Source organism: Tupaia chinensis, unplaced genomic scaffold, assembly GCF_000334495.1.
Source record: "Tupaia chinensis unplaced genomic scaffold, TupChi_1.0 Scaffold000042_2, whole genome shotgun sequence".
Taxonomy (NCBI): domain Eukaryota; kingdom Metazoa; phylum Chordata; class Mammalia; order Scandentia; family Tupaiidae; genus Tupaia; species Tupaia belangeri.
Window position 1 is genome coordinate 425,161 of NW_006159498.1, and position 11,465 is coordinate 436,625.

General features: G+C 51.9%; 2 protein-coding genes across 4 annotated transcripts in view; one reads left to right on the forward strand and one right to left on the reverse strand.

Moving 5' to 3' along the window:
• CDIP1 (cell death inducing p53 target 1) overlaps positions 1-10,329 on the forward strand; it is a 32,644-nt gene extending 22,315 nt beyond the window's left edge. For 2 of the 3 annotated variants that reach the window (XM_006140735.2, XM_006140734.3), the window contains exons 2-6: positions 6,376-6,476; positions 6,966-7,070; positions 7,150-7,305; positions 7,989-8,262; positions 8,346-9,727. In XM_006140735.2, the coding sequence (XP_006140797.1) occupies positions 6,986-7,070; positions 7,150-7,305; positions 7,989-8,262; positions 8,346-8,457 (627 nt within the window). In that variant the 5' untranslated portion in view covers positions 6,376-6,476; positions 6,966-6,985 and the 3' untranslated portion in view covers positions 8,458-9,727. The other variant, XM_006140736.3, reaches the window with a different exon arrangement.
• Positions 10,330-10,585: 256 nt separating this feature from the next.
• The window catches only part of HMOX2 (heme oxygenase 2), a 7,350-nt gene continuing 6,470 nt past the window's right edge, over positions 10,586-11,465 (reverse strand). The window contains exon 5 of the mRNA XM_006140737.3: positions 10,586-11,381. Coding sequence (XP_006140799.1) covers positions 11,254-11,381 — 128 coding nt within the window. The 3' untranslated portion in view covers positions 10,586-11,253. The remainder of the gene's footprint in view (positions 11,382-11,465) is intronic.

An 11,465-nucleotide genomic window follows, 5' to 3' on the forward strand; every position in this document is an offset into this window, starting at 1 on the left:
TTGTTATAGGGTGAAAGCGAGAAATCACCTCTTGGGGGGGGGATGGCGTCCCGTTCTCCATTCTCCTTTAGGGATCTTAGGCACGTATGTACACAGATCCGGCGTGAGTTTTAAGCCACCGGGTCCCGTGATCGACTAGGTGGGAGTCCAGCGATGTAACCACTACACCATCTGCTGGTCCCATAGAACTTCCTTCTTATTCCATGTGCCTCAGCTCATTGAGACCTACTGGAACGCTGGTGGAGTGAGTCGGGATGTGAGGAACCTGTGACTTGCTGTTAAAGTGCAGGGTCTGAGCCTCCCCCTGCCCTCATCCCAGGTGCTCTGGTGCCTGTCCCTGCACCCTCACAGCTGTTTACGACCAGGGCTCAGCCCCTCATTGGTGCTGAGTAGTCAACGTGGAACTTAGCGCTGTCATGTGACAGTCTGCTTGCAGGCCTAGCCTCTACAGTGCAGTCAGAGGCCTGAGCCATGTGGCTGGCTGCAGGCTTGCATCCCCGGCCCAGTGGACACACCAGGCACATGTGAGTGCCCAGGACCTTCATAGGCTGACTGGCTGCAGCATGACAGGCCCCTACCAAGGCTGCTTTTCTCTCTCATGCACACACATGTGCTGTCATGAATAAAAAACTTTAAAAATGTTTACAGGTTCAGCATTCTTAAGCCAAATATCCAAAGCGTTGAGCACTAACCTGATGCCACGAGTAGAAAATTCCACATCTGATCTCATGTGGATCTCACCTGATTTCAAAACACTGCAGTAGAGATAAGTCACAAAAGGAAGCTTAACTCCTGCCACTTGCATTTAGGACCACCTCAGTTCACAATGGTCCGTGGTGGAAAAATGGTGGCCTTCATCTTAAACAGACTGCATGTTTTTTGTTTTTGTTTTGTTTTTGGAGAGGTTTTCACTCTAGGGCGCATGCGCTCGCCAGACAGAGAGAGACATAGAGACAGAAAGCGAGAAATCACACCCCAGGGGGGATGGTCGCGCCGCAATCCCTTCTCCTCCATTCTCCACTCGGGATCTTGGGCACGCACGCACACGCCCCCAGCGTGAGTTTTAAGCCGCCGGGTCCAGGATGCGAACCGCGGTCGACTACGTGGGAGTCCCGCAACATAGCCATTACTCTAACTGCTGGTTCCCTATAGACTGCATGTTATAAACAGACTGGTGAGTATCATCCAGATACACTGCCTGGTGAGAGAAGCGGCATAAGAAGAGCAGCAAAAAACTTGTCTTTGAAAGAAAAAGCTGTTTTGTGTTAGAAGAGACAAAATAAAATCGCTTGAAAATAATAGTGGATCGGGACCAGCAGTTGGCGTAATGGCTACGTCGCTGGACTTCCATGTAGTTGACCATGGTTTGAGTCCTGGGCCCGCTGGCTTAAACTCATGCCGGGCATGTGTGCGTGCGTGCCCAAGATCCCAAGAGGAGAATGGAGGAGAAGGGATTGTGGAGTGGCCATCCCCCCCAGGGGGTGGTTTCTCACTTTTTGTTTTTCTGGTGGGCATATGCGCCCTATAGCAAAAACTTTTCAAAAAAAAAAAAGTCCCACCTTAAGCCCTATGTATGAGAATCTAGTGAACAAGATAGTTTTCACCTCTTGCAAGGAGCAGTAGTGGCAGATCATGACTACACTGGATTGTCAGAAATTCCAGTTGGAACCTACCAAATATTCTCATCAGAAGATGCAGCTATTGGTAGAGTTGATCATGAATTACTGACATCAAGCAAGGATCGTGAACTCTTAGAATATAGAAATGCCAAAAATTTCTCCACTGATAGAAGATCACAGTACTCCTGAAAAGCAGACTTTCAGTCTCCTGGACTCATCAAACCAAGTTCTGGAATATTTAACTTAGTAAATACCAAAATTCACTTTAAATGCTTCTTTAGAATGTGTAAAACCCTTGAATATTGATATCCTATCAGTTAAAAAAGGTATATAAGTGTTTTGACACAATCTTAAGGACTGTATTTTTTTTTAAGAGGTTTTTCACTATAGGGCACCTGCGCTCGCCAGACAGACAGAGACATAGAGACAGAAAGTGAGAAATCACCCCCCAGGGGGGATGGTCACGCCGCAATCCCTTCTTCTCCATTCTTCTCTCAGGATCTTGGGCACGCACGGACACGCGCCCGGCGTGAGTTTTAAGCCACCAGGTCCCAGACACGAACCGCGGTCAACCACATGGGAGTCCAGCGACATAGCCATTACGCTAACTGCTGGTTCCCAAGGACTGTATTGAAGAGATTTCCACAGACACAAAAGAAGAGGCAAGTGTCTTTTCTCTCATGCAGGGGACTTGGTGGGCTGGCAGCAGCCTGTTCCAAGAGGCCTGCTGTTCCCTGTTCCAAATCTTGCAGTATTTGAGCTCACCCAGGGACAGAGGTACAGGAGAGTCAGTGATGTCCAAGATTTGTGACTCATCCCTTCTGTTCTTAGCATCCACGGCCTCGAAGGATACTAAGCAGGCAGTGCACAGAGCCAGTGTGCAGTGTAGATTCATTCAAGTTGATGTCCTGCTTTGTGGTGGTCAAAGAAATGCACATGAAGATAATCAAGTGTCATCTTATGACCAGTGATTGGGGCCAGCAGGTGACACAGTGGTTAAGGTGCTGGACTACCACATGGTCGATCACAGTTTGAGTCCTGGACCTGTAGCTCGAAATGCATGCAGGGAGAGTGAGTTTGTGTGTGTGTGTGTGTGTGCACGCAACCAGAATCCCAAGAGAATGGAGAAGAGATTGCGGTGTGGCCATCCTCCCTGGGGGGTGATTTCTTGCTGTCTCTCTGGTGAACGCATGTGCCCTATAGCAAAAATCTCTTTAAAAAAAATTAGTGATCAATGGCATCCAGAGCTGGCACTGTCACCTGTCATCCTCCCTTTACAGAGGCATGGTGTACATGCCCATTGACCTGGCAATCTCACTTCTGGCAGGTTTGGTCAGAGGAAATAATCCAGACAGGATGTTAGCCAGTGTTGTTTTTCATGAAAGCAACAAGCAGTATTATTTAAAAAGTGTATATTTTATTTAACTTTATTTTTTCATTTATCTTATTTTAATTTGACAGATAGGGACAGACAGAGAGAGAGAGAAAGAGATGGAAAGTGAGAAAGCAAGCTGCCAGGTCCGGGACTCGAACCACGGTTGGCCATGTGGGAGTCCAGGGCCCTTAACCACCACACCACTTTCCGGCCCCAACAAGTAGTGTTCTTATCCCTTGACAGCTGTCGGTCTGATCAGGCAGGGTGTCTTGGAAGCTGGAGAAAGTACATGTGACACTGTGCAGTGACTGAAAACTGCTGTGACAGCAGCTACAGGGAAGTACGGGTGCCTGTGCACAGACTGGCAGGGCGAGGCAGAGACTGGCTGCACCAAGATTTCGGGTCCAGTAGCTGTGTTTTCCTTCAGGTTTTGTTTTAAATGTAAGTTTTATTGAGGTTAGCATTCAGTTTACCCATAAGTGCGTGTTTCACTGGTTTTTGGTGTATTCACAGAATTGATCAACTATCCTAATTCTGTTTCAGAATAGCCAGCCCCAGGCAGCCATGAACGTCCTGTCTTTGTGTTTGCCTGTGCTCACGTTGCACGTGAGACTGCAGCATGTCTCGTTCGCTAGCTTCTCACTCTGCATGTTTTAAGGTTAATCCACGTTGGAGCCCAATCACTACCTCACTCTTCATGGCTGAATAATATTCCATCACATGACAAGTTTGTATCTACCCATTCACCCATCGTGCACCTCTGGGTTGCTTCCACTCCGGGGCTGTTACGAGTAGTACTGCTGTGAATGCTGCGTGCACTTCTCTGTGTGGGCGAAGTGTTCCTCCTGGGCACATGCCTAGAGGTAGAATCGCTGGGTCAGTGTTACTACAGGAGTAACCTGAGGAGCTACACATTTTCTCCGCCCCCCAGCAGCACTGAGCATTCTAGTTTCCACAGGGCTTGTTACTGGCTCTCTTTATTTCTGCCATCTTAGTGAATGTGAAACCTTGGGACCAGCAGATGACATAATGGTTACGTCAGTGAACTCCCACGTAGTTAACCTCGGTTTGAATCCCAGGCCTGGTAGCTTAAAACACGCTGGGCATGTGTGCATGTGTGCCCAAAATCCTGAGAAGGAATTGCGACATGGCCATCCCCCCAGGGGGTGATTTCTCACTTTCTGTCTCTCTCTCTCCAGCCAGCACACGTGCCCTATAGCAGAAATCTCTCAAGAAAAAAGAAATTGCACTTCGTTATGGTTTTTTCATTTTCCTTATGAGAAAATGTTTATGTGCTTTTTGGCCATTTGGGTTTTTTTTGTTGCTATAGAAAAACTATAGTTGTCACTCACTGGAGAGCAAGAGAGAGGGAAAGTGAGAAATCAATCCTCCTGCACCTCCATGGCCATGCTGCGGTCCCTTCTCCATCTCTTCTTGGGATTTGGGGTACACGTGCACATGTGCCTAGTGTGGTTTTCAAGCTGCTGGGTCTGGTACTTGAACTACAGAGAACTGTGGGATCTGGCTGCCTTAACCTCCATACCACCTGTTGGCCTTGACCATTTATCTTTTCAGGAATATCTGGGGTTTTTTTGTTTTTTTGTTTTTTTTTTTGAGAGATTTTCACTATAGGGTATGTGCGCTTGCCAGACAGACAGAAAGCGAGAAATCAACACCCAGGAGAGATGGTCATGCCCCAATCCTCTCTCCTCCATTCTCCTCTCGGGATCCTGGGCACGCACGCACACGCACCCAGCGTGAGTTTTAAGCCACCGGGTCTGGGACACGAACTGCGGTCAATTGCGTGGGAGTCCAGCGACATAGCCATTACGCTAACTGCTGGTTCTCAGGAATATCTGTTTAAATTCACTGGCCATCTTTAAAATGGGTTCTTTGTGTTACTGAGTTGTAAGAGCTCTTATATATTTTAAATATCACAGATGTATGATTTGTAAAATGTGATATGGTGTAATAGGAAATTGCTGCCTTGAAGTTTTTCATTTTGATGATTTTTAAAAATTCTTTTGCTTATGTTTTTGGCACCCTAAGAAATTGTTGGGCCAGCTCTGTGACTTTGTATTTAAGGGGCCCAAATCCTCACATGGCTGACCTCTGTTACAGTCTCTGCCCCTGTGGCTTGAAAAACAGTCCAGGGGCCAGCAGGAGGCATGGCGGTGAAGGTGCTAGAATCACACAGGGCGGACCACGGTTCAAGTCCCAGACCAGGTCACTTGCTTTCTCACTTTCCTTCTTTCTCTGGTCAGATCAATAATAATAATAATGGGGACCAACAGATGGTGTAATGGTTACACCACTGGACTCCCACGTAGTCAACCACAGTTCAAGTCCCAGACCTAGCGGTTTAAAACTCCTACTGGGTACGTGTGCATGTGTGCCTGCCCAAGGTCCTGGGAGGAGAATGGAGAAGGGATTGTGGCATGGCCATTCCCCTTGAGGGGTTATTTCTCACTTTCTGTGTCTCTGTGTCTGGCAAGCACACATACCTTATAGCAAAAATATCTCTCTAAAAATAATGATAAACTAAATGGGTAATTCTTAAACCACCCCCCCCATCACCACCATCACCCCCACCTCCACCATCACCACCACCATCACCACCACCACCTCCACCCCCCAAATAAAAGGCTGTTGCCTAATCTAAAGTCGTGAAGATTTATGCCATTGTTTTCTTCTAAGAGTTTTATTGTTTTAGCTCTTTGATCCATTTCCTTCCATTTTCCAAACTCATGTTATAGTGGAATCCAGTAGCTTAGACTCAGTCCCTCTGGCTCTGCCCTTGATTTGTGAGATTGACTATTTCAACTAATGAGCTGCAGACACCTCCTCCCCACGTGGTCTGATCCTGCTCCAGAAGGGCTATACTGGGAGAGCTGCTTTAAGTATGCTTTACCACTGTTGAGATTTTCTTGCTAGTTCATATATTTCAATTTGAAAAAGTAATTTGAATTAATGTTTTATGATACCGAGTAAGAGAGAGAGCAAGGTACTCAGGGCATGTGGTGAAAGGAGGAGGCCGGTTTTCCACTTCTTGCTTCCACCCCCCCCAAACAAGGGGAGTAAAGCGAGCCACGGCCCTTGCCAGGCTGGCTCCTTTGGATACCTCACACATGGAATGTGGGTCAGATCTGTTGCTGGTATGGTGAGGACATGGTGTGAAGGGGACACAACGTGGCCCTCAGGGTGCTGACACTCTTGGGGGACACAACATGAGTCAGGAACTGGGGTTTGGAGGACTGGTTAGTGATGTGATGGCAAAGTGGTGGGCAGCCAGAGAGGGGGCATACGAATAAGAGGAGGGCTGGGACTTGGCACCCAAGGCTGGGCCCAGCACCACTGAAGACACTGCTTGTCCTTCCCCAGAAACAGCTCCCAGAACCTTGCCTATATCCTGTCCATCCAGGCCAGCAGCTGACGGAGCTTCACCTATCTCCCTTTTCTGCCTCCCTCACCAGTGATCTGCGGTAAGATCTCCCAGAGCCCCTTCCCTGGACCACAGCAGCCTCCGGCAGAGTTGAGCCCAGTGTCTCCTGCCCTACACTTTAGGGGAGGGAAGGACCCGGTGCCACACAGCTCCTGTGGAAAGCCCTGGAGCAGCCTCAGCCTCACAGGTTAGGTCCTTACCCTTCACTTCCAGATGAGAGAGGATGGAGGATGGCGGCTCTGGGCTGTGTCATCCCTTAGGGAGATGAGGCATCCCAGTGCATAGAGGAGCCCTATGGACGCTCTCCCAAAGAAACTGCTGGCCGCACTCAGAGACCTGCCTGGAGAAAAGTAAAAGGCACCTGAGCTCAAGGGGAGGGGACAGCTGAGGCTGGTGAGAGGAGCCGGGAAGCTGTGTGTGGGCTCCAATGTGTGCCTTACACAGCAGTCCTCACTGCCGCAGCCCAGGGCCCAAGAGGGAGGGAAGCAGGCTGGCTGTGGACTCAGTTCCTGTCTGGGTTTCCTTCCAGGTCCAGGAGAAACAGCAAAGATGTCTAATGAGCCACCCCCTCCTTATCCTGGGGGTCCTACAGCTCCCCTTCTAGAGGAGAAAAGTGGAGCTCCGCCTACCCCAGGTAGGGTCTACTGCTCCTGAAGATCCCTTGCTTCAGCTCCCCTGATCATGCTGAGCCACCTCTTTCTGCTTCTGTCCAGGTCGCACCTCCCCAGCTGTGATGCAGCCCCCACCAGGCATGCCCCTGCCTCCTGCAGACATAGGCCCCCCACCCTACGAGCCACCAGGCCACCCAATGCCCCAGCCTGGCTTCGCCGCCCCCCACATGGGTGCAGATGGAGCGTATATGCCTCCAGGTGAGCTTGGGAAGGGTCTGCGGGAGCAGCAGGCTGTCTCGGCTGCATCCAGACTTTGCTCCAAGCAACTGGTCAGTATGTGCCAGCTTCTGCTATAGGAGGGCCACAGGTGTCCCCAGCCAGGCCTGGCTCTGGCCCTAGTTCCAGCCATGTGTGTGCATGGTCTGTGGCTGTGGGATGGTGGCCCCTGGTAAGGCTCTTGCAGGCTTGTTCTGAGGAGGGTCAGCACAGCTGCTCCCCTCCAGGGCTCCTGCTTGCCAGCAGCTTTTCAGAGGGACTACTTGAGATGGAAAGGGGCCACAGGTCAGGTGGGCACACCAGAATCTGTCCAGCTGGGCACTGTGGGCAAGAGTTTGTCTCCTGTGTGAGGGCCTGGAGGCTGCACCCAGTCCCGCATGCCAGAGGCTTGGAGAATACAACCAGTGAGACTAAGGGTGAGAGAGACTGGGCCATGTTCCCAGTCTGCCGTGGAGTAGAGGTCAGGAGGAGCTGAGAGGATATGGGTAGTCATCTTGACCCAGGTCCCTGGCCACAAGGCCTCCTGTCACCATGCCCTGGCCCCCACAGGCAGGGTGGTAGGAAGTTGCTGGTTTGTCCCAGGAGGACTGGGGCCGGGGGCTCTGTGGTCATTTCATCTGGGGCAGGCAACAAGCCAGTCTCCTCTGTTTCTTCTGCCGTTCCAGGTTACTACCCTCCCCCAGGCCCCCACCCGCCCATGGGCTACTACCCGCCAGGGCCCTACCCACCAGGGCCCTACCCTGGCCCTGGGGGCCACACAGCCACAGTCCTGGTCCCTTCAGGGGCTGCCACCACGGTGACAGTGCTCCAAGGGGAAATCTTCGAAGGTGCGCCTGTGCAGACAGTGTGTCCCCACTGCCAGCAGGCCATCACTACCAAGATCTCCTACGAGATCGGCCTGATGAATTTCGTGCTGGGCTTCTTCTGCTGCTTCATGGGGTAGGTGGCAAGGGCTCGTGTGGGGCTGCAGGCTGTCTCTTCCCGCTGGCTGCAGGCTCACCGTCTCCCCATCTCTGACACAGATGCGATCTTGGCTGCTGCTTGATCCCCTGCCTCATCAACGACTTCAAGGACGTGACACACACGTGCCCCAGCTGCAAAGCCTACATCTACACGTACAAGCGTCTGTGCTAACGGAGCTGGGACTCGGACTCCCTGCCTGTCGGTCTGAACCCTGTGCTTTGCTCCCCATGCTCAGTGGTTGTTTCCCCATTCCCACTTGGGGGTGGAAGCCATGCCCCCATCCCCTGGAAGTCTTGTCCTCTTTGCTCTGCCCTACCCTGAGCATCTGACTCTTACAGCAAAAATGCTGTTGGATTTAAGGCCGAGGGTCAGTGGGGTGGTGGGATGGCACTGAGCTGGTGTATGGCCGGTTTGCTTGGCACTTGTGATCAGGAAGATAAGCTGGGGAGGATCTCCCACCAGGGTCCTCACTGCTCCATTTCTGTACAAGGTTCAAGTTCAGTCCTGACTTTCTCTCTGGGATCAACAGCAGCCAGTTCTCCCCCAGGGACCTGCACTGGAGCTATGCCTGGAGTTAGTTGCTTTTGACCTGTTGGGGTAATAAAGGACTCGTCTGGAGTTGGGTGGACCCCAGCAGGAAAGGGCCTAGGGCTTGGACTTGTTTCTGGGGTACTTTGCCCCTCTAGGGTGCTGGAGGCAAGGCATGGTGGTCAGAAGTAATGGCTGCCAACTCCAGCCATCAAGACTCTTGGGTATCAAACCAAGACCTTCAACACCCTGTCCAAGAAAGCACCTGGCGTGATGCAGAGGATGCTGGCAAGTGGTCAGGCCCTAGGAGCCAGAAAGGACCTCGCCCCTGCCCAGCTCCTTTTGAGTCTGTATGCAGACTCCCTTTCGGCCCACACCTCTATGAACCCTGTATTTGCTGGGGCCAGGAGAAATGCCTTTGAGCCTAGCCTGTCTGTTTACCCCATGTTGTCCTTCAGTGGGGTGCACCTCTGCCCAGTGTCTGGTGCGTCCTTGTTGGGACAGGAGATGTCAGAGAGGGGGCCTCTGCAGGTGCCCTTGGATCTGCAGTCCCTCGTCATCAAGCCTCTTCAGTGAGCGCCGGGTCCCTGGCTGCAGCTGACTCGCTGTTGCTGTGCTTGCGCACACTGGCACTGCTGCAGGAGCAGCTGCAGAACTGGGCTGTGCCTAGGAAGGCACAGCCCCAAGGTGGAGTGCCCTGGTGGACGCCAGCCCTGCCCTGGACCCAAGCCCAAACCTGTATTCCGAGTGGTTTGTCTGTGAACCTGCTCACTGGACCGCTGTACCCTGCTGCCGTCCCTTTCCTGGTCTCGCACTGCCACTGCATGGCCTCCTGTCACTGTGAATCGTGGCTGGTCTCAGTTTGTAGTTCTCATTAAATTGGCACTGTCACTCCCCTGCCCTGGGCCTCTGATCTCTCGCCTGGCTTCCTTGTTTTTTGCGGGAACAAGGGTGGGGCCTCAGGTGTCCACCTACAGGGCAGGGGCAGCGTCCTCAGGGTCTCACACACCTCAATTCTTACCTAGTGCTAGCTGCCCAGGGACAAGGCTGGCTTTAAGGACCTAATCAAGCCACAGCAAAAGACTGACCCTGAAGATTCCAACTGTGACCAAGTTGGGTCACGAGTCAGCTGCAGCGGTGGCTGGAAGGTTACTCCTGCATCTCCTCCGATACTGGTCTCACCTGTCTGCTCCAGGGTGTCCCCCCTGGGGATCTGCAACTGGAACTCCCAGGTTTGAGCTCAGCACTCTGACCCTGCACATAGGCAGGTGCTCTAGTTCCCTTAAGCAAGCCAGAGCTGAGGCCTACAGCCTGAAGGTCAGTAGTCCCAGTGGGTGCCTGGGCCCTGGGCCTGCCCCCTGAGCCCACCAACTTTTCTGAACTGTGAAGGCGGCAACTCAGGCAGTAGTTTAAAAAGAGTTTCCCTACTGTGTAATCCTTTCTTGGACAACTTTTACAGATCCTTAGTATATGAAACAGGTAATAGATTCCTATCAATAAAAATATTTAAGTTCACATTTCTATTTTAGACAATGAATTATTTACATGCAAATGTATGCTTTTTAATCCTTATTGGTAAAACAAAACTCTTCTAAGAAAGAAACCTCCAAAGTACTTTGTAGTTAAGAAGTTCCAGGACCAGGTAAAGAACCTTTGTGCAGGTTGGAGGGACAGTCTGGAGACAAAGGGTGCTGGGAGGTTAAGTGACAGGTTAGGGAGCACTCAGTACAGGAGGCACGACAGATGCCGTGAAGGCATATGTCCACATACCACACACAGACATGCCCTTGCTCCTGAAGGACTGTCCTCCCCCCTGGGCTACGGGGACCACCGGGGCCAGGAAAGAGGGAGGAAGCGTGCAGAGTCCATTTTATTGAGTGCTATAGCATTCACACAGCTCCGAGGAGGAGGCACATCACAGCGAATAGACCTTGGGGGTTTCTGGTGAGAGGGACGAGCTCTCAGAGCCTCTGAGACATGGGAAGGGCCTGGCTTCTGCCAACCCCCACTCCCCACCCCCAGGCCCTACAAAAGCCCAGAAATTGAGCAGCATCCGGCCTGGCGAGGCCCTCTCCCACAGAACCAGGGAAAGAATGCTATTCAAGTGCAGCAAGAACAACAGGAACGGAGCAGAGTATAGGGCTCAGAGGTGTGGGACCCCTGGCAGAGGTGGGGCAGAGGCCTAGGACCACCAAGCCTAGCTGCACTGTATTACCTGCTTCTGAGGTGACAGCCTGTGCCCAGCATGACATCTGGCCCACAGAAAGGACGCTGTCAGGCGGGGCTCTAACGTCTGGCTTTTATTTGTTGTTTTCTTAAACCCAGCAGTTTAAAAAAAAAAAAAAAAAGTCACCTGAGGCGGTAGTTTAGTCAGGGGTGGAGATGGGGTAGGACAGCAGTCACTTGGGAGGAGGGCACCAGCATGGTGTGACAGGTCCTTCACATGTAGTACCAGGCTAAGAGTCCAGCAGCCAGGGCCACGCCGGCGGCCAGAATGAACTGGAGGCTGGGCTTCCTCAGCACGGCCATGGCTGTTCGGAAGGGGCAGCTGCTGCCCTCCAGGGCACCTGCATGGCAGCACCAACAGGAGATGCCATCAGTGGTGGCCGCGGACACACCTGACCAGGAGGGGGTTCAGGGCACACCACCCT